A 27,348-nucleotide genomic window follows, 5' to 3' on the forward strand; every position below is an offset into this window, starting at 1 on the left:
TTGAACTAAATAAATAAAAAAAAAACAAAAACCAGTTTATAAACTGGCAGTAATCTAGTATTCAATCAAGACAATATGCTTTCCCTATAGACCTCATTTATAAAACATGAAAAAGAACAGGCAGGTGCAATATGTCCATTTTATTGCACTTTGGCCTGCAGGTAGCACCCTAAGGCATAGTTCTGTGCATTTGTAGATAATATTGCCTGACCTAGCCGGTAAACCCCCAACTAGGGCCGGGCCGGAGTTACAATTTTACTGGCAATTGATCCTATGCCGACCCAAAACTAACCACCAATCTGAATTTTAAAATTTAAGAAAAATGACAAAATGTGCATCTTCTGTTAAGAAAAAGTTGATGATGTAATTTGTCTGGATCAGATGCGGTTCGTCTGGGCAGGAGCACTGAATGCAGGATTTGGATTTGGGCAGATCTCGGAGTGAATAATGGATTCGTCTGCACCTTGAATTCCTTCATGAAAGATTCAGCCGAATACTGAACTGAATCTGAATCCTAATTGTGGTTAAAAATTGTCAACTTCTGTGTTTATGTGATTTTATGGATTGGGATTTGGTTCAGCCAGGCGTGTTGATTTGCCCATCCAAATTCTGCTCAAAAAGGCAGAATCTTGACCAAATCCCAACCTGAGTCCTGGATTTGGTGCATCCCTAGATAGGATACACCCCTTCCTGGCATCCCCCCCTTAGTTATTCAAGAGCTCCAGGGGCCTCAAGCCACAGTCAGAGAACCCTATACTTTGTGTTCCAGAGCGCTGCACGCTGCATCAAGTAGTGTTTTCTTTTAATATGGTTATAAGGTGCACACAGGACATCTGTATCTGCTGCCTGGAGGGAAACAAATGCCCCTAACTGGCAGTCACTGCTTCAGAAAGAACTTTGCCTGCCATACATGGAGTGGTGTCGGGCCTCAGCACCAAAATGTTTTCTTCTCCGGTGACTGCTGTCCTTGCTCTGTGTTAGCCAGGGGCCTTACCTATTTATATCAGCATTGTTGAGAGTGTATATCAGTGTTGAGAGACAGACAAAGGCATTTTGGCCGCTGTTGTTTCCCATTACTGGCAACAGCAGCTCTGGTCAAAATGCCCCATTGGCCATTGGCCTTAAAAGTCATCCTGACCATATAAAGGAACAATGCCACAGCCTTAATGGCCAAATACGTCAGTCAACCCCAGACACTCTTTATGAAGCAAACAAGTTGGGTGGAACAATAAAGGAAGGGAGTCATAGACCAAAACTAAACCCCCCCAAGACCAGCTTGGTTAGTAAAACAATGGGCGGATGCATCAGGATTACAGTAAATATGATTTATGATGAAGACAGTTTTGTACAGTTTCCCATAGACAGCTGAAAGTTCTAGGAATATTTAAGGGCACTCAGGTATAGGGACATCTATGGAGAGTTCTTGCTCTATTAAAGGCTTGAGGTGATGCAGCAGAGCACACAGCATACTCTCAGTGTCCTGTACATGCCAAATACATGGCCTGAAGTCAACAGTTCAAATTCCGCTGATCCAGTTGGATGAAAATTCTGCCATAGTCTTGCAAAGTCCTTTACTGACTTGGTGGCCATGATTTAGGAATGATTTAGGAACCACAGTCATGGACCACAGATCTCTAATAGGTTATTGCAAAGGATAACTCCCAGCATCCTTCGTTATTGCTGAGGGTTCCATAACATAAGTACAGATAGGGGGCAGCACTGCGGCATTCTGGGGAAAACATGCAAAACTCTGCAGGATTAGCCTTACTTGGGGACCCCTTAGTAAATGGACCCCAGGAACTTGCAGAAGACAGTCCTCTCCATCCTACTTGGTACATGATTTTCTCCCACTATATTCTGAGGCCATTTCATACCGTTCTAGTTAACCGGACAATAACAATAATTACACATTTTCAATGATTTCACAGTTACTGTATATATAAATGTAATTGCTTTTGAAAGCATTGTCTGTTTGCCCAGTTGTGCACTGCTAGTTCTGACTTTAAGTTGCCCTTTAATGAGCTGTTCTACATCTTCCCATTGGCGGTTTCTTCCCTGCTTGCTTGTCGGTGATTGGTCGGAGTATGGAGAGTGCATGTATCGCTCCTGAGGCTGGTTTGCAGCGATACAGAGGAATTCAGCTGCTGCTCTTTGCGTCGGCGGGAGAAGCCGAGTGTCTCTAGGAACAGTTCTCGGAAGGAAGAGGAAACCATGTTGTACAGGATGGGGTTAACTGCAGAGCTGACGTAGAAAAGGGTGTTGGTCAGCATGTAGAAATAGTGGTAGAATGTGTATAGAAACCTGCAGACAACAAGGAAAAACATTAATATTTCTAATCAGGGCCTTATGAGCAGTCTCATCCATGTAGTCCTGGCTACTGTATGGCTACCAACTGCTTCCTTCACATGGCCCACTATGTCTTTACTATATAGACCACTCCCTTGTGGCCCCGGTGCTTGTGATTGGACAGTTTATTGAGTATATCAGGACAGCAGGGAGAGTAACAATGATTGCAGGTGATGGAAATCAGAAGGAGAGGTACAAATAATAGATACCATATATTGTTCCACCCCCAGCCAAACCCTCATCCCATATCCAGTTTTGTTCTTCTGCCCCTCTATCTCCCTCCCAGCTCTGATTGGTTGCTATGGGCTTACACACTATAATAAATATGCCCCTTAATCTTCACTTGCATGGGAGCCACAGGAGGCTTTTTATGCCTGAGAATCCCTGTGCCCCATCGTCCACTGTACCACATCTCTGTATCCTAATATTACATGGTTTTCTGCTTAATTATACACCGAATGGTTTCACTTAGCCTTTGCCAGTCATTTGATGGGGTGTCTGGATAATTTAGGCCATACATTGTACATGCAAACTGAATTAAATCACAAATATTAAGCTTGATGAATCTGAAAGAGATTTCATTTTGTGCTTTCTCTCTCACATATCTTATATAATCTTCCCTCACAGACTTACCCAGTCCAGTAATCATCTGGGATGTAACAGAACATGAGTCTCCTTGCATGGTACGGCAGCCAGCAAACAACATAGGCAATCACAATAGCTCCTGCAATGCAAGATAGGAATCACTTTAGAATAACCATTCATACTCATTTAGTGTGACCCTGGGTCTTGGCTATTCTATTCTTGTTACTGGATTATCCTTCATTTATATAACACCCAACATAGGCAGAGACTGCACATCATGCACTTCAGTTTCTTGCTGAGAGTGCCCCCCAGTCAGAATCAGAATCAGAACCCCTGTGGCAGCAATACTAACCATCTGAAGCTGGAAATGAGAGGGAGCTTCGGAAGGGGGACTAGTAGGGCAAAGAAATGAAACATATGCTGTTCTATGAAAAGAGTAAAATCAGTTTTCCTTGTCAACCCCAAAATGTATTACTTCTCGATACAAAACTATTAACAAACACTAAACATATGGCAGCAACTAAATCTGGCCACACACACACTGATATTATCATACAAACCTTGTTTCGTACGATATTCGGTGCATGTATGGCTGCTCAAAGAGGTGACCGATATCACAGAAAGCTGCAGATATCAGTCGTCTCATCGATCGGCCAGGTTAAAAGACTGTGATTGGGCGCCATTGAAGGCTGCCAAGCAAAATCTACGTTCAGGGCTGAATCGGTAGGTGGAGGTAGAATTCCTATTGTTTCTACCACCATATCTGACAATTCAGCCCTGAACGTCAGTGGAGGGTGGGAACGATCTTTCGAGTAACCAATCGTAGCACAAAAGATCGGAATTGCTACGTGTATGGACACCTTTAGATATGTACCACTCTTATCCAACCTCTAGTTCTAGCCCTAACTCTATTCTTAGTTGTACCTAGAATGTGGGAATGCATACGGTAGACATAGGGTTATGTTTTTTTCCTGTATTCCCTTCCTCTATTAATATATACTCAGTACTGAACTATGGCTCCAGGGGCCCACCAGAAGACCTTAGACCAGAGCCCTGTCTCCTCCTCTCTTCTCACCTTTACATGCGCTTATCTATTCTTGCCTCCATAACTGTACCCTTCCTCTCCTAGAGCAACGGGCCATAGCCATGGTGCAGGCATAGCCGGCCTCAGGGTTGAGTGCGCAGAACCTCTCCATCTTGAGCTTCCGGTCAGTGGGTCATTTCATGCTGAGAATTCCAGTAACAACAGGTTTTTACATTTTATTTTTAGCGTTTTCCTATCTGCGCCTCCGACAGATTTTACAGCTAGGAATGCCTCATTAAATGCTAATTGCATGAAATCTGAAATTAATTCCTGTAGCTGAATGGGGTAATAATGGGACTAATGTTTCTAAGGACAAAAGGAGAGAGCGACCCTATTAAACTGTAATTGCTCCTTATGCATTGTGGGTAATACAGCCTAGGAACAAAGCCGCTTCCATTAAAGCATATTTCATTACTACAGCCCCCCCTCCCCCAAATTAAAGAATGTTCATTGCGCTCCAAATGTTTAATATCTATACTGAAGGCAGCCAGAGGTGCCCGGAGTTAGTAGCTATGTGCCCAAACAGCTCGGGGCCAAATAGTAGGATATTGTCCAACATCCACCCAGATGGCCAAAGTTGCACTAATTCATTGAGTTACTAAAGGTCATATATTCCATGCATGGTGCAAAGCATGTTCAATCTGTCATGTTTTTAGCACTTTCCTCCTTGCCCGGCTTATGCAAAACGTCTGCAGGCTTGGGCACTACAAAATGGAGCATGAAGACCCCTTCCCCAATGAATAGATGGGCTGCCACCTTTTACCTGGAGACAATTTGGACAGGGGCTGGATGCCATCAGGGGCAAAGTTGATGGTGTCAGAGGCAAGTCAGTGACATATGAGGGAGACTTACAATGTGGCATCCTGGGATTAGGATATGCCAGAGGGGTCACTATTTATTGGGCTGGTGGGGGGATGTTTGGGCCTCTGTGTACTTGGAATGCCAGGGCCTATTGTAAATCCCAGTCCAGACCTGTAAGTGAATGAATACTCAGTGGAGTGGTTTTGTACCCCTTAGAGCTGTAGTGCCAGTGTCCTGGCTTGTAGCCCTATTATATGACTAGTGGGGCACAAGTCAGAGGTTGCTGTGTCTCATTGGTCCACATTCTCAATTTGGACAGAATTACTGTAATCGAGTAAGACTTCACTCCCCCAAGGTCATGCCCAGGCAGTTGGTAGCGAAGGCCAATATGGCCAGACAGCCAAACCATGTAGGCATTATGTACAACATATACACACAGTACAGTAGTACAGGCAGCAGTATTTAGTATATTTTATTCACTGTGTATTTCATTTCTTATCAGTTGACTCGAACATAAAGGCTCCAATCTCAGTAATCACAGTTATTGTTCTTTTTATTACAGCTTTTCTACAGATTGATCTTTATCATTTATTTTGTTTTAATCCCTCTATTCAGTGCACCCTGCGGGACACAATCTAGATTCTGTTTCTTGTTATTAAGGCACCATATTGCGCATTCCCAGCCAGAGGGCACAGTGATTATTATCATTCCTTTTGCAGTTATTTTACTCTTATTTTGATAATTCCCCATATAATTATTTTTAGCACTGGATTTAGGATGAGCTACCCGAGGTCAGGGTCAGTGTCTGTTTACACAGATAATTCTTTCTTTATATAGAGATGACCCAACTGTTAATTAAAATAACCATTGTTGAAAATATAATGGCAAATTAAATATGTAGGGTTGTGCTGTGATTCTACTACTGTATCACCTGACAGACCCTGTATTCATTATAACATAGGGAGATCACTGTGTATAGTGGCATGTGTTTAGGGTGCCACGGTGGGGGGTGCTAGGATCCTAGGCACATACCTTTGCCCTGAATGATCAGGTAGTGATAGGGACAAGCAGAGGGGAACAGGAGTGGCAATGCAGTTGGGGGGGGAGTAAAAGAGAGGGGTGTTGCTTGCAGAGGTGGGGGTTACCGAGCATAAGGTGGGGGTAACCTAGGGGATCTTGCCTTGGAGTCTTAGCTTTGCCCACTGCCACTGAATGGCCTGACCACTGATAACATCTATCCCCCCCCCCGCTACCCCACCCCTATACATGCAAACCTGTCTAATGCACACACCATATTGACCTTTGTGCCCAGATCCAGGGTGGCAAGTGCCACTAGGACAGGCGCCACTAGGACAGGCACCTACCAGGATTTCTCCCGGGTATCCGGGGCTAGCCTGACCCAAATTGGCTAGCCAAATTGGCTAGCCCAAATTGGCACTAAAGGAAAGATGTCTGATCCCTCCAAGGCGGGAAACAGAACAGGCAGCTGTGCCTAAAGCAGCCTTCTCATTGGACAATCCCTCTGAATCTTTAATTAAGCTGTGATCATGGATATTGAAGCAATTGCCATTCAGCTGTCAGGGTGATGGTGAAAAGACAGAGTGCTTTAACATGAAATCCAGTAGCTATATAAGTATTAAATGACAAATTCATCAAGTTCATCTCAGAGCACACGTTAGCATCTCAACGGCGCAATTTACTCTACTTTTCTTGCTGATTATAGGTTTCCAGAGCTGGTATTAGAGCACTATTTGTGGATGTTCCTTATTTAGTGTCCGTTTTTCCCCAGATCAATATAAAATAGCAGAAAAACACCTGAAACGTGCTCTCTCTATGCAAGTGCCAATCAAGGAGATTTCATCAGGTCGCTATTGGGATCTCAGGGCCTCTCCAGCCCACAGGGCACAGATTGCGGCTGCTGTGATTTATAAATACATATGCAATGAGTGCCCTGCCGAGACATAGGAAATGGATTGTGCTAAGGTACGGGGAGCTATGGAAACCAATGTCCATCACGCTCACATCTAGAGATTGAGATATTAAATGAATTTCTAAGCACAAAAAAGCTCTTTAGTAAAGTAAATACATTCATGGGGGGATATTTTCTTCTCCGCTGTTTAACCTGAGCTACAGATTGCACAGTGTGTAATCAGGATATTTCCTCACGTTGGCGACTGTTACTGCTATGTATTTGCTGTACGCAGAGTTTTATGGAACGGAGAGACATTTACATTAGTGATGGAGAGTTACATTTGCCTGACATCAACCTCATGCAAGAGGGATTTTTTTGAAATGGTTAAAAGGGGCAGTTCAACTTTAAATTGCTGTTTACGATAACGCAGTCAATGAGATTCTATGAACGTTTTCAATTTTCCTCCAATTTGTCATTCTATCTTCTCAGCTCCGTCATAGCTCTTCACCTTTATATTCTCTTTACTACTTTTTAGCGCTTCCCTTCTCTCCCCCATGTCTCCAGTTCTAACATATATATTCCTGCAACAGACTCTTCTCTTAAGGTAGCCATTCATGTAGCAATTTTTGATCTTACACGAAAGATCGTTCCCACCCTCCACTGACGTTCAGGGCTGAATCGTCAGATATGGAGGTAGAAACAATAGAAATTCTACCTCCTTCTGCTGATTCAGCCCTGAACATAGATTTTGCTCAAAATCTTTTAACCTGGCCGATCGACGAGTCAACTGATATCCACAGCCTTTTGCAATATTGGTCTCCTCGTCGAGCCGCCATGCACGTACCAAATATCGCAAGAAACGAGGTTTGTACAATATCATCGGTGCATGTACGGCCAGCTTTAGCTTTCTACCGTGGCTGGCAAAATGGAGGCAGGGTTGGAACAACTTAAAGGTTGGGCAACTCCAACTTCTGCCTCCCCCACTTAGGGAACATCTATCTACTGTGATTATGTGACTTTTTCCTAACACACTTACTGGCAGGACTTCCTGGAAGAAACAGGGACAGTTATGCTCTATAGGAAGCCTGAGAAACTTTGCTTGAGCTGAATAAAACGAGGAATGTAACGTTTCTGGGGAAGGAACCATGCAAAACTATAGCAGATGAAGGTACTGATGGTTGTCCCCTATCCTGGTGGGACCTGGTCACTTTTGTCCAAGCCTTTTGTTGCGAATTAGGGAAGAGGATTAATAGTATACTGTTGTGTGCCAATTTCCTGGTCAGTATTGTATGTTTGTTGTCAGGGTCAGACTAGGCCAGCCGGACACTGGGAAAAAAACCTCAACCCTTGTGGGCCACACCAACTCAGCCCTTCTCCCTGTCTGAAACCTTGGGTGCTCTCCCCTCACCGACCCACACCACCCAGAGTGAGGGGGAGTGAGGGCCCCTAAGGTAGCAGCCGGTGTGCCCCAACAACTTTGTACTTATTTGGCTTGATAAAATTCTGTATAATAAATAGTGTTTCCATGTGACCCTGTTACCCGCTAGCATGCTTCCTCTGAATATGTACAGAACAATATACCGTATGTATAGCTCCCAGCTGAGCTGTTATGAAGCCAGGGAATAGCTTCCATAAAAGACCAATGGCGCCCTTACCTTTCATTATTAATATTATTATTACATGCTGATTTCTCCCATATAAGATCTTTAAATGACTCATAATGATATAGCATTTTACCCGGCTGCTTTATAAACCCTAAATGACTATGTGGCAAATAATAACATACCACAAAAAAGCAATTTTCCCCATTTCAAGGAAATTAATTACATTTCTCTGCACGCAAATTAAAAGATGCATAATTTAAAGTTTCTGCCCTGATATTTCAAATAAATGGGCAGGGATGAATAAAAAAAAAATCTGTGTTTTTAATTTTAAAATAGCATGCACGAAGGCTGGATATGTCACCTCTGCATGACGTACGTGGTCATAGGGTCTGCTCATACATAAAGTCATTTGCATTAATGTATGATTAATTCAGATTCATATTATTTCAGGGCCTGTACAACACTGATCTGTACAGTGTACACTGTGTGTATGGATAGTGTGCTAGACCGAAGGTCCAGTGTTGGATTGGCGCTCTTTGGGCCCCTCAGAGAACCTGATCTCTTGGAATTAGAAATAGTTACTGCTAAAAGTTATAGGTGCTATGTAGCCCTGCGGATTATACAAGAAGTAGCTGATGGGTCCAGGGTCGGACTGGGGGTTTCAGGGTCCACCGGGGCTCCCACCCCAGGGACCCTGTAGGTGCCCCCTCCGGCCGCGTCCCATACCCCTCCCCTACAGGGGCCCCCACCCGACGTCCTTCCCAAATGTGCATAAATTTAACGGGTCAGGGGAGGTCAGGCAGTGGGAGCACCGGCACGGGTTGGGTCTGGGCCGCCGGGGCCCACTGGGATTTTTTCCTGGTGTCCTGGCGGCCCAGTCTGACCCTGGATGGGTCCCCACAAGGACCAGGGCCAAGCAGGTACCCTTGCAGGCCAGTCCAACCCTGCTAATATTTTTATAAACATTACCTGGAAGGATTTTTTTTATTTACAGTAGTGAGTAATTTAGAAGGGGAATTACATTAAGGGCTCTGGCACACGGGGAGATTAGTCGCCTGCAACAAATCTCCCTGTTCGCGGGCAACTAATCTCCCCGAGTTGCCATCAGTTGCCATCCCACCAGTGAAAATGTAAGTCGCCGGTGGGATGGCACACGCGGCGGTGCGATTTCGGCAAATTCGCCGAAAATGCCTCGCGAAATCGCTTGCACAGCGTGTGCCATCCCACCGGTGACTTACATTTTCACCGGAGGGATGGCAACTGATGGTAACTCGGGGAGATTAGTCGCCCGCGAACAGGGAGATTTGTTGCGGGCGACTAATCTCCCCGTGTGCCAGAGCCCTAAGGAATGGAATTGAACATTTTGATTATGAAGCTCTGCAGGCCAACGTGACATTGTGTTACATCAGAAAAGAGAGAAAAGATATACTACACGAGGGCTATACCATTCTCTAGGAACCCATTAACTAGCTCTTCACACTGACCATGGCATGTGATTAGATGGAAGGGGAATGGGGGGGGTTCCTCTCCAGTCACAGAAAGGGTTTCAAAAGACTTAGTAGTAAAGTTGAGACATTCTCCTTCTCTTCAGAGCTCTTTGGTGGATCCACTTGACCAAATGCTTTTTTTTAGGCAATGCAGGAAACACAAAATTACTGGGATAACACACCTTGCTAGGACTAGTTGGATCAAATCTGGGATGGTTTCACTATTTTACTTTTATCTAAACAGTTGAACTTGTTACTGTCTTGTGCTATAGATGACTGTCACAAATGCTCAATATTTAGATAAATATATATATAGAGAGAGTGCAAATGGCTGGATTTACTTAACTGAGCATGTAAATGCTGTGCTGGATAGGCTGTATGCGGTTTGGTTCACAGGACACAGTGAGGCTACTCTTGGAGGTTGCTCCAGCGACAGACAGTTTTTTAACTGCAGGCGATGAAGAAACAGGCTTGAGGGACACGTGGGCTCTGTAGGAAGCCTGAGGAGCTTTGCTTGAGGAATGCAAGGACAAGAAGTAGCGAGAGCGCAAGGACTCGAGCTGATTGACTGTCACACAGTTCAAGCAGGAGATCAGCGCCAGAGGAAGAAGGAAAGACACAAATACATTTACCTAAAAGAAAGAGACCACAAGGTTAAAGTGAGTTATCTACTGTGCTTTCTATTGAAAATAATTCTCTTAAACACTGTAATACTGCATTCTGTCCATAAAACATTTTGATTTATCCTCACTGGGCCTCCAAACTCCCTATGGGTTAGCACCCATGGGACATGCAGCAGTGAGGTAAATGCCTGTACCCCAGCTTGTGTCATTTGACTTGTGACGCTCTAATGAAGACCTGGTTAGGGTGGTTTGCTGCATTTTAATCCGAGTACCCGGAGGAACCTACACAGACATGGGGAGAACATATAAACTCCTTGCAGATAGTTCCCTGGTCAGATTAAAATTTAGGACTCCAACCACTAATTCACTGTGTTATATAAATATATCTGTGGTAGCAGACAAAGCCTTCAGACCCAGCTCCTTGCAGCTAGCGCTCTTGTTGGGATCTAGTTGGGTTGCAAGGTTGCAAGGTACCTATATATCTCAGGAAACACATTCAACTTTGTCATAACATAAAGAGCTGGGGCAAAATAAAACCCAGACAAATACTGTTTATAGTTGAATTGAGCAGCTTTAAACATCCATCCCTGCCTTATTTATTATGTCTTTTGCCAGTTCTTGAGGTTCTTCACTTATCTGTCTTCTTCTGTGGTATTCCTGGTTCTAACTCTCTCAAGATTCTGTTTTTATCTCCTGGCCGGACCTCTAGCCCATGTACCACACTTTCCTATCTACCTGCTCTCTACTGGGATGATACCTGGTCATCATAAGTCACATTACAACAGGCTTAGTGGATGGTTCCCCCCATATTCCACAGTTCCATCAGCTGCCGAGAATCTCCATGTTACCTGCACTTAAGCTCCAGTCAGTCTTTTTGCAACCTAGATTTTTTTGATGATTTATATTTCAATTAATTTGCTTCAGTACAGGATCAGAAGGACCAAAAGAGCATTTTAGGTGTAGACCAATGCTGGAGGAGAAAAAGGAGATTGAACTGGAAAAGCCTGACAAAAACTGGTCTAAAACATTTTATTCTTTAAACCCCTAGAGGTAGCCCCTTGAATAATGGAATAACGAGTTTGTAAAAAAGAGATCTTAAAAACGGGAATGTGTGTGGGGAATCCAGGCAGATTTGAGGTTCAGACAAAGGACATGCTATTTTCTACTACAATTGTTAAAATTAAGGTGGCCATACATTGTCAGATCTTTGCCTGATTTGGCCACCCCTGTGCCATCAGTCAGTTTGGCCCTGGGACCACTTCATGCACTAGAGCAGTGATCCCCAACCAATGGCTCATAAGCAACATGTTGCTCTCCAACCCCTTGGATGTTGCTCCCAGTGGCCTTAAAGCTTATTTTTGAATTCCTGGCAGATATACTGCCAAACAGGGCCGGAACTAGTGGTAAGCCCCCTCCTTTTTCATTGCCCCCGCCGCTTGTCAATACGCAGTGGGGGCAATAAACTATAGTGTAGCTGCCCCCCCCACCCCAGAACTGCATATGCGCGCTGAAACATGAGGGGAAGGTGCAGGGGCGAGGTGGCCGAGGTTGCCTTGGGCGCCCGGTTGGCTTGGCCCACCCTGCTGCCAAACAGAGCCTCCTGTAGGCTGCCAGTCCATATCAGGGCTACCAAAAAGCCAATAACAGTCCTTATTTGGCATCCCAAGGAACATGTTTTATGCTTGTGTTGCTCCCCAAGTCTTTTTATATTTGAATGTGGCTTATGGGTAAAAAAGGTTGGGGACCCCTGCACTAGACCTTCACCAGAAATCAATTGGATGAGGACCACATCATTGCACTGATGCACTCCTCCTTGGCTTTTATTGGGTCTTTTGTATTAAAGAAAGCGTAAACGATTTTTAAAAAATCTCTAAAATTACTCTGTACAGCCCTCAGAATAAAATACATTTCTCCCTGCATTCAGAATTATTTTGTTTCCCTATTACAGCCAGTTCGACTACAGCTCTTTAACTGACTTCCTTGTCTAGTGTAAAGCCCCGCCCCTTTTGCTTTCTGAGCACTCCTTCTCTCTCTGACTATGAAGACCTCAAAAAGATGCCTGCTGTGCATGCCTGATTGATTTTAATTGGGGAAGAGTCAGTGAACATGCCCAGTAGGCACCTTTTTGAGAGACAGTGAGCATGCCCAGTAGGCACCTTTTTGAGAGACAGTGAGCCTGCCCAGTAGGCAGAGAAGGAGTGCTCAGAAAGCAAAAGGGGGTGGAGCTTCATACTAGACAAGGAAGTCAGCTAATAAACTGCAGTTTGGCTGCCTGTAATAGAAAAACAAAATAAATCTGCATAAAGGGAGAAAGTTATGTTATTCTGGGGGCTGTACAAAGCAATTTTAGGGGATATTAAAATACTTATGTATCCTTTAACCTTTATAGGTTGTTTTCTGGTACATCAAATAAAGGTCTAGTTGATATAATAATAAAGTAAAAACATGATGTACACAGTAAGAATGACAATGTTGCACGTACAGTACATGTATGCACGCTCAGTTATAATTGTCCCACCTATCCCTCTATATCTATAGGCTAATAGCATTTCTTTATGCTTTCATAATTGATGTCAGAATGGCTTTTATTTTCATTTTTTGTTTTCTGACTTCCAAATGAATTGGATTCTGAAGGAAATCACATCCTATAGTTCTGCATGACTTAAACACACCAATCAGACGCGTCATTCACTAAGTATGGCAAAGTAAGACCTCTAGCCCTGAATGTTGTATCCATGGCGATGAAGGATATATAAATGCACTAATGAGCCGTCATGCTGAAATGAGTATGGGCCCAGTCGTACACAACTGTTCTGCCAGAATACACCTCCGCTTTAGGTGTGCCGCTCGCTTTCTTTCCCATGTTTGCAACACAAGGTAATCAGTAGAAAACACAATTACGTCCAGCTTCATAACCAAACATAACCAAATCATCTTTAAAAATGAGTAAAAAAAAAAATTGCAAACTTGTTTTTCCATTTTTATATTTTTTTGTAAAGGGACTTTTTATACCCACTGCCTTTTTTGGCAACGTAGTGCTTTATTCCCAGGGCCTGAACTAGGGGTAGGCAGAAGCGCGTGCCATGGGCGTAACTGGGCGACAGTTGCACCTTGTTAGTATAGTGTGAAATGTCCCTCCATTGTTACAGGTGGTGTCACTGTCTTTACTGGAAAAGAATTAATGATGATGTGTTTTGGGGGTCTTAGGTGAATGGTCCACATTGGATCTTTATATGGACACTATACCCTATACCGGGGATCCCCAACCTTTCTTACTTGTGAGCCACAGTCAAATGTAAAAAGACTTGGGGAGCAACACAAGCACCATAAAAGTTCATGGAGGAGCCAAATAAGGGCTGTGATTGGCTATTAGGTGCCTCTATGCACCCTATCAGCTTACAGGGGCTTTATTTGGTAAGAAATCTTGTTTTTATTCAACCAAAACTTGCCACAAAGTCAGGAATTCAAAAATAACTCCCTGGTTTGGGGGCACTGAGAGCAACACCCAAGGGGTTGGGGAGCAAAATGTTGCCCCAGAGCCCCAGAGCCACTGGTTAGGGATCATTGCCCTATACCCTTCCACCTGAATTGTGTCTAGTACAGGGGTACGCCCGTGCTAGTATAGTTTTATGGAATGGTTATGTAAGGGCCATGAGAAGAATTAGGGGGTCCTTGCTTTAGTTATGGAAATGGAAAAATGTTAGTTCCTTGGCACACACAGAGTTTTGACCTTTAAGATACACTTTGGAAGAACCACAGCAGCCATAATATTCTTGGTTGCTTCCCATAGGAAAGCTTGGCTAATGCTGACCTGCCAACTGGTCCCAGCAGTGCATTTCCCATGTGTTTGTATTGGAAGTGCTGACAGGCTGGTAAAGCTGAGTTTGGCTACTGTAGCAGGCAAAATGCAGCATGTCCCATTAGCCTTAACCCCAGTGAGGTCAGTTCTTGCCCCCCCCCCCCCCCCCCCGGGGCAGTGATCAGCCAACAAGAAAGAATGGTGGCTAGGCATTGCTGAACTTGCACAGGGTCTGGGCATAGCCAATTTGTGTTCCAGTGTCCTATATATAACCACAATGATCCACAACATATATAATTATGCACTACACAGTACCATATGTTATTTCTGACACATATTTTTTTATTGCTGTATTTCCAGCCTTCAGGCGCTGTGCAGCTAAAAACAGATAAATGTACTTTTCTATGCAGTGCCCCCTCAGCCCCCTTAATTATTAGCTTCATATTCATATTAAATAAGCTCAATTGCATGAAGTGCCTCCTGATTTGTAATGATTTGGCAGCTATGTAAGTGCTATAGTATGTAACGCAGCACTTGATCTCACAGGTAAATGATTCATCTATCATCTATCTATTTATCATCTATCTATCTATCTATCTATCTATCTATCTATCTATCAACTATCTACCTCTCTCTCTCTCTCTCTCTCTCTCTCTCTATCTATCTATCTATCTATCATCTATCTATCTATCTATCTATCTATCTATCTATCTATCTATCTATCTATCTATCTATCTATCTATCTAACTATCATCTATAACTATCTATCTATCTATCTATCTATCTATCTACTATCTATCTATCTATCTATCTATCTATCTATCTATCTATCTATCTATCTATCTATCTACAGTATCTATCTATCTGTCTATCACCTATCTATCTATCATCTATCTATCTATCTATCTATCTAACTATATTTCTATCTATCAATCTATCTATGTATCTATCTATCTATCTCTCTATCTATCATCTATATCTATCTATCTATCTATCTATCATCTATCTATCTATCTATCTATCTATCTATCTATCTATCTATCTATCTATCTATCTATCTACAGTATCTATCTATCTATCTATCTATCTATCTATCTATCTATCTATCTATCTGTCTATCACCTATCTATCTATCTATCTATCTATCTATCTATCTATCTATCATCTATCTATCTATCTATCTATCTATCTATCTATCTATCTATCTATCATCTATCTATCTAGCTATCTATCTATCTAGTCTGTCTGTCTAATTATCTATTTATCATCGATCTACCTATTTATCTATCTGTCTCTCTATCTATCTATGTATCTGTCATCTATCATCATCATACCCCCCAACTGTCCCGCTTTTCGCGGGACAGTCCCGCTTTTTATGGCGCGTCCCGCTGTCCCGGATTGCGGGACATTCATGGAACTAGCCAGCACAGCAGGATGCGCTGGCTGGAGCCGGACGTTCCGGCTTCTACTGCGGCGTTGCTCGTTATGCGGCTCCTTGTACAGCGCGCAGGCCCTTTTATAAGGTTGCGCACCGTGCATACGCGTGACGTCATTACGCACGGGGCGCAACCTTATAAAAGGGCCTGGCACCGCCGCATAAGGAGAGAAGTCGTAGAAGAAGGCAGAGCACCTGTGGGGTACTGTGTATGGGGGGGGGCTACTATGTATAGGGGGCACTGTTTATGGTTGGGCTACTGTGTATGGGGGACACTGTTTATGGGGGGGTACTGTGTATGGGGGGGTACTGTGTATGGGGGGATACTATGTATAGGGGCACTGTTTATGGTTGGGCTACTGTGTATGGGGGGCACTGTTTATGGGGGGGTACTGTGTATGGGGGCTACTGTGTATGGGGGGTACTCTACTGTGTATGGGGGGGCTACTGTGTATAGGGGGGCTACAGTGTATAGGGGGCACTGTTTATGGGGGACTACTGTGTATGGGGGTACTGTGTATGAGGGGGCTACTGTGTATAGGGGGGCTACTGTGTATAGGGGGCACTGTTTATGGGGGGCTACTGTATATGGGGCTACTGTGTATGGGGGGGCTACTGTGTATGGGGGGGCTACTGTGTATGGGGGGCACCTGTGTATGGGGGCTACTGTGTATGGGGGGCTACTGTGTATGGGGGGCTACTGTGTATAGGGGGCACTGTTTATGGGGGACTGCTGTGTATGGGGGGCTACTGTGTATGAGGGGGCTACTGTGTATAGGGGGGCTACTGTGTATGGGGGTACTGTGTATGGGGGGGCTACTGTGTATGGGGGGGCTAGTGTGTATGGGGGGCTAGTGTGTATGGGGGGCTAGTGTGTATGGGGGGCTAGTGTGTATGGGGGGCTAGTGTGTATGGGGGTACTGTGTATGAGGGGCTACTGTGTATGGGGGGCAAAACTGGGACATAGTTAGAACTCACTTATAACTGACTGCCTTCTCTCTATATTTGTATTTTAATGTAGGAGTTGCTATATTGTTTTCCTTAGGTAGTACAGTATGAGGGTATAGCACATTTGCGTCTGATCCCGCCATTTCTACTATATAAAAGGAGTATTTTTGTTTTTAAATGGGGTGTGGTAATTGGGGCGTGGCCACAAAAGTGGGTGTGGTCAAAAAAAATTGCCGTGCCTCTTTTCATTTTTCAAATGTTGGAAGGTATGCATCATCTATCTCAGTCTATCTGCCATCTCTCTATAGGATGAAAGGATGCCTGACATTTCAGTTACTGCACAAAGCCTGGGACACGACACTGGGCTGGGCAGAAAATAGCAGAATAATTAGATATATGTAAAGTCACACATAACGTCCACAATAACAAACAATATAACAACTGGTTAAAAGGCCCCTGTGGCCCCAGGTAAAGATCCCCCGGGTGGGCCTGCTCAATCCTTATCCCCCCCCCCTCTGATCTGTGTCAGCCAATGACATGATGCCACCTCTCACAAAGGGAGAGCAGAGGCACCCCAACCCCATAGGTGCAGCAGTAGAGTCGCTGGTTTGGGTGCCAAGCCCCTATACCTACAGCCAGAGGGAGCGGATTACACTATAAACAAATAAATGAGAATGCACTCAGTAATTCCAACGCTGACAGGTTCAGTTAAAATAATAAATCTATTTTTATTAAAGTTTACATATCCATGAAAAGCTTTACACTTTAATAAAAATAGATTTATTATTTTAACTGAACCTGTCAGCGTTGGGATTCCTGAGTGCATTCTCATTTATGGGTTTCAAATTGTGCTCATCACAAAGCAATTTTAAATCATTAGGCGAGGGAGCAATGAGGCTGTGGCTGCGACTTTCCTACAGAGACAGGGGGACCTCTGCACCCACCCACTAACTATATATATATATGCATTCTGTGCATTAAGCTACTAAATGCTACAGAGATTGTGCTGGCCAACTACGTCACAGTCACCCCGGTCTGGCCAGTCCTACACTCACTCACCCCCGGTCTGGCCAGTCCTACACTCACTCACCCCCGGTCTGGCCAGTCCTACACTCACTCACCCCCGGTCTGGCCAGTCCTACACTCGCTCACCCCCGGTCTGGCCTGTCCTACACTCACTCACCCCCGGTCTGGCCAGTCCTACACTCACTCACCCCCGGTCTGGCCAGTCCTACACTCACTCACCCCCGGTCTGGCCAGTCCTACACTCGCTCACCCCCGGTCTGGCCTGTCCTACACTCACTCACCCCCAGTCTGGCCTGTCCTACACTCACTCACCCCCAGTCTGGCCTGTCCTACACTCACTCACCCCCGGTCTGGCCTGTCCTACACTCACTCACCCCCAGTCTGGCCTGTCCTACACTCACTCACCCCCAGTTTGGCCTGTCCTACACTCACTCACCCCCGGTCTGGCCTGTCCTACACTCACTCACCCCCAGTTTGGCCTGTCCTACACTCACTCACCCCCGGTCTGGCCTGTCCTACACTCACTCACCCCCGGTCTGGCCTGTCCTACACTCACTCACCCCCAGTCTGGCCTGTCCTACACTCACTCACCCCCGGTCTGGCCTGTCCTACACTCACCCCCAGTCTGGCCTGTCCTACACTCACTCACCCCCAGTCTGGCCTGTCCTACACTCACTCACCCCCGGTCTGGCCTGTCCTACACTCACCCCCAGTTTGGCCTGTCCTACACTCACTCACCCCCGGTCTGGCCTGTCCTACACTCACTCACCCCCAGTCTGGCCAGTCCTACACTCACTCACCCCCGGTCTGGCCAGTCCTACACTCACTCACCCCCGGTCTGGCCAGTCCTACACTCACTCACCCCCGGTCTGGCCAGTCCTACACTCGCTCACCCCCGGTCTGGCCTGTCCTACACTCACTCACCCCGGTCTGGCCAGTCCTACACTCACTCACCCCCGGTCTGGCCAGTCCTACACTCACTCACCCCCGGTCTGGCCAGTCCTACACTCGCTCACCCCCGGTCTGGCCTGTCCTACACTCACTCACCCCCAGTCTGGCCTGTCCTACACTCACTCACCCCCAGTCTGGCCTGTCCTACACTCACTCACCCCCGGTCTGGCCTGTCCTACACTCACTCACCCCCAGTCTGGCCTGTCCTACACTCACTCACCCCCAGTTTGGCCTGTCCTACACTCACTCACCCCCGGTCTGGCCTGTCCTACACTCACTCACCCCCAGTTTGGCCTGTCCTACACTCACTCACCCCCGGTCTGGCCTGTCCTACACTCACTCACCCCCGGTCTGGCCTGTCCTACACTCACTCACCCCCAGTCTGGCCTGTCCTACACTCACTCACCCCCGGTCTGGCCTGTCCTACACTCACCCCCAGTCTGGCCTGTCCTACACTCACTCACCCCCAGTCTGGCCTGTCCTACACTCACTCACCCCCGGTCTGGCCTGTCCTACACTCACCCCCAGTCTGGCCTGTCCTACACTCACTCACCCCCAGTTTGGCCTGTCCTACACTCACTCACCCCCGGTCTGGCCTGTCCTACACTCACTCACCCCCAGTCTGGCCTGTCCTACACTCACTCACCCCCAGTTTGGCCTGTCCTACACTCACTCACCCCCAGTCTGGCCTGTCCTACACTCACTCACCCCCGGTCTGGCCTGTCCTACACTCACTCACCCCCAGTTTGGCCTGTCCTACACTCACTCACCCCCAGTCTGGCCTGTCCTACACTCACTCACCCCCAGTTTGGCCTGTCCTACACTCACTCACCCCCGGTCTGGCCTGTCCTACACTCACTCACCCCCGGTCTGGCCTGTCCTACACTCACTCACCCCCAGTCTGGCCTGTCCTACACTCACTCACCCCCGGTCTGGCCTGTCCTACACTCACTCACCCCCGGTCTGGCCTGTCCTACACTCACTCACCCCCGGTCTGGCCTGTCCTACACTCACTCACCCCCGGTCTGGCCTGTCCTACACTCACTCACCCCCGGTCTGGCCTGTCCTACACTCACTCACCCCCAGTCTGGCCTGTCCTACACTCACTCACCCCCAGTTTGGCCTGTCCTACACTCACTCACCCCCGGTCTGGCCTGTCCTACACTCACTCACCCCCAGTCTGGCCTGTCCTACACTCACTCACCCCCAGTTTGGCCTGTCCTACACTCACTCACCCCCAGTCTGGCCTGTCCTACACTCACTCACCCCCGGTCTGGCCTGTCCTACACTCACTCACCCCCAGTCTGGCCTGTCCTACACTCACTCACCCCCAGTCTGGCCTGTCCTACACTCACTCACCCCCGGTCTGGCCTGTCCTGCACTCACTCACCCCCAGTTTGGCCTGTCCTACACTCACTCACCCCCAGTCTGGCCTGTCCTACACTCACTCACCCCCAGTTTGGCCTGTCCTACACTCACTCACCCCCGGTCTGGCCTGTCCTACACTCACTCACCCCCAGTCTGGCCTGTCCTACACTCACTCACCCCCGGTCTGGCCTGTCCTACACTCACTCACCCCCAGTTTGGCCTGTCCTACACTCACTCACCCCCAGTCTGGCCTACACTCACTCACCCCCGGTCTGGCCTGTCCTACACTCACCCCCGGTCTGGCCTTCCTACACTCACTCACCCCCAGTCTGGCCTGTCCTACACTCACTCACCCCCGGTCTGGCCAGTCCTACACTCACCCCCGGTCTGGCCTTCCTACACTCACTCACCCCCGGTCTGGCCTGTCCTACACTCACTCACCCCCAGTCTGGCCAGTCCTACACTCACTCACCCCCGGTCTGGCCAGTCCTACACTCACTCACCCCCGGTCTGGCCAGTCCTACACTCACTCACCCCCGGTCTGGCCTGTCCTACACTCACTCACCCCCAGTCTGGCCAGTCCTACACTCACTCACCCCCGGTCTGGCCCGTCCTACACTCACTCACCCCCGGTCTGGCCAGTACTACACTCACTCACCCCCGGTCTGGCCAGTCCTACACTCACTCACCCCCGGTCTGGCCAGTCCTACACTCACTCACCCCCGGTCTGGCCTGTCCTACACTCACTCACCCCCAGTCTGGCCAGTCCTACACTCACCCCCGGTCTGGCCAGTCCTACACTCACTCACCCCCGGTCTGGCCAGTTCTACACTCACTCACCCCCGGTCTGGCCAGTCCTACACTCACTCACCCCCAGTCTGGCCTGTCCTACACTCACTCACCCCCGGTCTGGCCAGTCCTACACTCACTCACCCCCAGTCTGGCCTGTCCTACACTCACTCACCCCCGGTCTGGCCAGTCCTACACTCACCCCCGGTCTGGCCAGTCCTACACTCACTCACCCCCGGTCTGGCCAGTCCTACACTCACTCACACCCGGTCTGGCCAGTCCTACACTCACTCACCCACGGTCTGGCCTGTCCTACACTCACTCACCTCCGGTCTGGCCAGTCCTACACTCACTCACCCCCAGTCTGGCCTGTCCTACACTCACTCACCCCCGGTCTGGCCTGTCCTACACTCACTCACCCCCGGTCTGGCCTGTCCTACACTCACTCACCCCCGGTCTGGCCAGTCCTACACTCACTCACCCCCAGTCTGGCCAGTCCTACACTCACTCACCCCCGGTCTGGCCTGTCCTACACTCACTCACCCCCGGTCTGGCCAGTCCTACACTCACTCACCCCCAGTCTGGCCTGTCCTACACTCACTCACCCCCAGTTTGGCCTGTCCTACACTCACTCACCCCCGGTCTGGCCAGTCCTACACTCACCCCCGGTCTGGCCAGTCCTACACTCACTCACCCCCGGTCTGGCCAGTCCTACACTCACTCACCCCCGGTCTGGCCTGTCCTACACTCACTCACCTCCGGTCTGGCCAGTCCTACACTCACTCACCCCCAGTCTGGCCAGTCCTACACTCACTCACCCCCGGTCTGGCCAGTCCTACACTCACTCACCCCCGGTCTGGCCTGTCCTACACTCACTCACCCCCGGTCTGGCCTGTCCTACACTCACTCACCCCCGGTCTGGCCTGTCCTACACTCACTCACCCCCGGTCTGGCCTGTCCTACACTCACTCACCCCCGGTCTGGCCAGTCCTACACTCACTCACCCCCAGTCTGGCCAGTCCTACACTCACTCACCCCCGGTCTGGCCTGTCCTACACTCACTCACCCCCGGTCTGGCCAGTCCTACACTCACTCACCCCCAGTCTGGCCTGTCCCACACTCACTCACCCCCGGTCTGGCCAGTCCTACACTCACTCACCCCCGGTCTGGCCTGTCCTACACTCACTCACCCCCGGTCTGGCCAGTCCTACACTCACTCACCCCTGGTCTGGCCTGTCCTACACTCACTCACCCCCGGTCTGGCCAGTCCTACACTCACTCACCCCTGGTCTGGCCAGTCCTACACTCACTCACCCCCAGTCTGGCCAGTCCTACACTCACTCACCCCCGGTCTGGCCTGTCCTACACTCACTCACCCCCGGTCTGGCCTGTCCTACACTCACTCACCCCCGGTCTGGCCCGTCCTACACTCACTCACCCCCGGTCTGGCCAGTACTACACTCACTCACCCCCGGTTTGGCCAGTCCTACACTCACTCACCCCCGGTCTGGCCAGTCCTACACTCACTCACCCCCGGTCTGGCCAGTCCTACACTCACTCACCCCCGGTCTGGCCAGTCCTACACTCACTCACCCCCGGTCTGGCCCGTCCTACACTCACTCACCCCCGGTCTGGCCAGTCCTACACTCACTCACCCCCGGTCTGGCCAGTCCTACACTCACTCACCCCGGTCTGGCCAGTCCTACACTCACTCACCCCCGGTCTGGCCAGTCCTACACTCACTCACCCCCGGCCTGGCCTGTCCTACACTCACTCACCCCCGGTCTGGCCAGTCCTACACTCACTCACCCCCGGTCTGGCCAGTCCTACACTCACTCACCCCCGGTCTGGCCAGTCCTACACTCACTCACCCCGGTCTGGCCTGTCCTACACTCACTCACCCCCGGTCTGGCCAGTCCTACACTCACTCACCCCCAGTCTGGCCTGTCCTACACTCACTCACCCCCGGTCTGGCCTGTCCTACACTCACTCACCCCCGGTCTGGCCAGTCCTACACTCACTCACCCCCAGTCTGGCCTGTCCTACACTCACTCACCCCCAGTCTGGCCTGTCCTACACTCACTCACCCCCGGTCTGGCCTGTCCTACACTCACTCACCCCCGGTCTGGCCAGTCCTACACTCACTCACCCCCAGTCTGGCCAGTCCTACACTCACTCACCCCCAGTCTGGCCTGTCCTACACTCACTCACCCCCGGTCTGGCCTGTCCTACACTCACTCACCCCCGGTCTGGCCAGTCCTACACTCACTCACCCCAGTCTGGCCTGTCCTACACTCACTCACCCCCAGTCTGGCCTGTCCTACACTCACTCACCCCCAGTCTGGCCTGTCCTACACTCACTCACCCCCAGTCTGGCCTGTCCTACACTCACTCACCCCCGGTCTGGCCTGTCCTACACTCACTCACCCCCGGTCTGGCCAGTCCTACACTCACTCACCCCCGGTCTGGCCAGTCCTACACTCACTCACCCCGGTCTGGCCAGTCCTACACTCACTCACCCCCGGTCTGGCCTGTCCTACACTCACTCACCCCCGGTCTGGCCTGTCCTACACTCACTCACCCCCAGTCTGGCCTGTCCTACACTCACTCACCCCCGGTCTGGCCTGTCCTACACTCACTCACCCCCGGTCTGGCCAGTCCTACACTCACTCACCCCCGGTCTGGCCAGTCCTACACTCACTCACCCCGGTCTGGCCAGTCCTACACTCACTCACCCCCGGTCTGGCCTGTCCTACACTCACTCACCCCCGGTCTGGCCAGTCCTACACTCACTCACCCCCGGTCTGGCCAGTCCTACACTCACTCACCCCCGGTCTGGCCAGTCCTACACTCACTCACCCCCGGTCTGGCCAGTCCTACACTCACTCACCCCCGGTCTGGCCAGTCCTACACTCACTCACCCCCGGTCTGGCCAGTCCTACACTCACTCACCCCCGGTCTGGCCAGTCCTACACTCACTCACCCCCGGTCTGGCCAGTCCTACACTCACTCACCCCCGGCCTGGCCTGTCCTACACTCACTCACCCCCGGTCTGGCCAGTCCTACACTCACTCACCCCCGGTCTGGCCAGTCCCACACTCACTCACCCCCGGTCTGGCCAGTCCTACACTCACTCACCCCCAGTCTGGCCTGTCCTGAATGCTGTCATGAAAACCATATCAGTTAATTGAGCTTCTCTGGCAGAATCCTGCATTGAAATCCATTTTCAGAAACGCATACAGAATATTTAATTTTGAAATTTCCCATGGGGCTAGCCATATTCTTCATTTCCCAGGGTGCCACAGCCATGTGACCTGTGCTCTGATAAACTTCAGTCACACTTTACTGCTGCGCTGCAAGTTGGAGTGATACCCCCCCCCCCCCAGCAGCCAATCAGCAGAACAATGGGAAGGGAGCAAGATAGCAGCTCCCAGTAGGTATCAGAATAGCACTCAATAGTAAGGAATCCAAGTCCGGCTTGGGACTCCTCCAGTTACATGGGAGTGGGAGAAACAATAGGTTAGCTGAAAGCAGTTCTAATGGGTAGCGCTGGCTGAAAGCTCAGACTCAGGCACAATGCACTGAGATGGCGCCTACACACCAATATTACAGCTACAAATACATTTGTTGGTTCAAGAATAAAATTTTAAATGGCAGAGTGAATTATTTGCTATGTAAACAGTGTAATTTATAAATAAAAAGAACTCCATAAAATCATGATATATATATATATATATATATATATATATATATATATATATATATATATATATATATATATATATATATATATATATATATATATGTATAATGGGTGAGTGCAGAGGACCTCATTTCTTTGTCTGTACTAATTCCTTTCCAGTTTAAATGGTAGAGTGAAGGTCTAAAAAATGCCCAAATGGACCTTAATGACATGAGTTGATGTTGCTGCCCCAAAGTACAGCAAATTCTAGCTCAGTCCACACATTCCCAATGCTAGTTCTGCAGAGATTTGTATATATTATTCATGTCAGCTAGAAATCCAGGTGTGGCACATTGGTTATAGCAATGCTGGTGTTATAGCAACAGGTAATGCACAAGGCTCACACAATATGCCTGTATGTACTCTATACTAGCTGCTTATACTCCAGCTTTATTGGTAACTATATTGTTTCATAATGGGGACTATCAATACAGCCCCATAGAGAAGCCTGAATCAGGTAACTACTTTGTTCATGTGTGGTGAAACACACAAACAATATGACCACAGGATATGGATATGGATATGGAGTGGCTATGGCCACTATCTGGTTGCTAGGGTTTTGTTTACCTTAGCAACCAGACAGTGGTTTAAATGAGAGACTGGAATATGACTAGGAGAGGGACTGAATGGAAAGATAAGTAATACAAATTAACAATAATAATAAAATTGTAAGATCACAAAGCAATAAGAATTTTGCTGCAGGAGTCAGTGACCCCCATTTGAAAGCTGGAAAAGATGTAGAAGTGGAAAGCAAATCATTTTAAAACTATAAAACATAAATAATGAAGACCAATTGCAGAGTTGCTAAGAATAGGACTTTCTGTAACACAATAAAGGTTAATGTAAAGGTAAACCACCCATTTGGGAAGAATTTCATGCCCCCTACAAAAAGTCTTTGCACTGCCCCCCCCCCAAATGTCTACGTGCATTGGGAATCCCTCCCCCCAGCTAAGAACATGGTGTGGGACCTGCGATTAACCTCTCTTACTGGGTCTCACTGCCCCCAAGTGTGCTGCCCCTATAGTTGGGCCACTGATGTTGACCATGATATACTGAGACAAGTTGCAGTTGGTCTTAATATTTTTTTCATGGTTTGTAAATGACCTTTCCTTAGCAGCCGTTCATTTTGGGATCCCAGCAGCTGACTGGTTGCTAGGGTCCAACGAACAAAATTCATGAGAGGCTTAATTCACAATATGTGCCCACATTCTGCCTGATAACTGTACATATATTTACACTTTTCTGCCCACCCCTGGCTACACGGGTACGGTGCCTATGGGTGAAGGTGTGTTTGTGTGGCAGAAATTTGGCATTTCTGAATGCAGAAAACAATAGAAACAGGCAAAACATTTACTGATAGACCCTTTCTATTCAACTGTATATTCAGCTACTGTATGAACTGTCTGGTTGTGCTGTGTAATCTGCACCTCAGAGGGGCTATTTGGGGGGTATATAGGTCAGAACTGCCACAGAGAAGTGAGGATGAGCATTGTACATACACACTGCACTCCTTTGATAATTGCCCCCCACTAGCGTATAAAGCACTTCAATATTTAAGATCAGGTATATAACAGCTATATCAATAAAAAAAAAGCTATAAATCAACATATATATATATATATATACACACACACATTTGTGCTGGCTGATTTATAGCAGGCTGATGGCAGTCATTCTCATTTTTAAGATTTAAATGACTATACAGAATTTAAGGAAAAGTTTCACGGGGTATTGGGTTACACCTAATAATCATTACACAGAACTGGCAAATACAACATGGCACTCCCAACCTGTTGCACCCCAGCTGCAATTTGTCCTACAAAGAAAGAGTTCAACAGGCTGAACATCCCAGCAATAACCCAATATGTTCTAATGAGACTAACGAGTAAGGTACCTGTATAAAGACCTTCAGGGTGGCAGTAGAAACCAGATTGGTGCATATTAGGGAGGAGGGATCCTCTTCTCCCTCTGGGGTTGTGTTCTCATATTTGACTCCCATGATAAAAGCCATTGGCATGGCAAACACCACAGAGGAGAACCATATAACTGAGAGTATCTTCTTGGTCCTCATCTTGGACATGATCCGCTTGGCGGTCATGGGGTGGCAGATAGCCAGGTACCTCTCACAGCTCAGGCTGGTGATGTTCAGCACGGTGGCATAGGAGCAGATATCCCGCAGAAAGTAGTAGCTCCTGCACACCGCGTCCCCAAAAATCCAGGGGTAGTGGACCCAGATAAAGTTGTAGAGCTCAATGGGAATGCTGATGAGGAGGATGAGGATGTCCGACAGAGCCATGCTCACTAGGTGATAATGCACCGTGCCCTGCAGCTTGTGCCGGTTGTGCTTCTTCAGCACCAGCCTGATGGTCAGTACGTTCCCAATGGTGCCCACCAAGAAGATTAGAATGTAGAAGACAGTGATAAAAACTTTAGAGGAGAAGTGAGTGTCCACGTCCAGCTGGTGAGAAAGGTCACTGGTGGAATTGGGCTCAGCCATGGGCAAGCTGAGGTTCCTTACAGCCCACATCTCGTCCATTAGTCTTCTTAGCCCACTGCCAGAACTTGGAACCTGTAGAGGCTTGAGTGCTAGAGAGATGGACTTACCTCCATCAGGGGCACCTCAGCAAGGGGCAGGTTGGGGATTCCAGGTGGCTAAGCACTAAATACTCAACATCTTCCGACTTTCTCACTTGCTTTCCACAGTCCATTGTTCTCTCTCTGCTTCTAAAAAACGTTTGTTCAATCTATAGACTGGCTGCATTTATTTCTCCTAAGGGAATTTAATGTTTTAAAATCATCCCTTATGATATTGGTGTGTGTTAATATCCCCAGCAATCTCTCCATCTCC

General features: G+C 48.1%; 1 protein-coding gene across 1 annotated transcript; it reads right to left on the bottom strand.

Annotated features, from left to right (window-relative positions):
• Window positions 1–1,310: 1,310 nt before the first annotated feature.
• ntsr2 (neurotensin receptor 2) lies at window positions 1,311–27,348 on the bottom strand. The gene is made up of 4 exons (XM_018094482.2): window positions 26,395–27,348; window positions 10,166–10,451; window positions 2,980–3,070; window positions 1,311–2,301 (listed from the first exon to the last, which is right to left on the bottom strand). Exons 1-4 carry the CDS (start codon window positions 27,034–27,036, stop codon window positions 2,028–2,030), a joined length of 1,293 nt encoding a protein of 430 aa, XP_017949971.1. The 5' UTR covers window positions 27,037–27,348; the 3' UTR covers window positions 1,311–2,027.

Source organism: Xenopus tropicalis, chromosome 5 (genome assembly GCF_000004195.4).
Source record: "Xenopus tropicalis strain Nigerian chromosome 5, UCB_Xtro_10.0, whole genome shotgun sequence".
Classification (NCBI taxonomy): domain Eukaryota; kingdom Metazoa; phylum Chordata; class Amphibia; order Anura; family Pipidae; genus Xenopus; species Xenopus tropicalis.

What these genes read in the sequence shown, in the direction of transcription:
- ntsr2 (XM_018094482.2), bottom strand. Translation starts at nt 27,036, where the DNA reads ATGGACGAGATGTGGGCTGTAAGGAACCTCAGCTTGCCCATGGCTGAG. An exon ending in GCACAGCATTTACATGCTCA is followed by an intron (nt 3,071 to 10,165) that starts GTTAAGTAAATC and finishes CTTGCATTGCAG; the next exon opens with GAGCTATTGTGATTGCCTAT. An exon ending in CCAGATGATTACTGGACTGG is followed by an intron (nt 2,302 to 2,979) that starts GTAAGTCTGTGA and finishes TGTTGTCTGCAG; the next exon opens with GTTTCTATACACATTCTACC.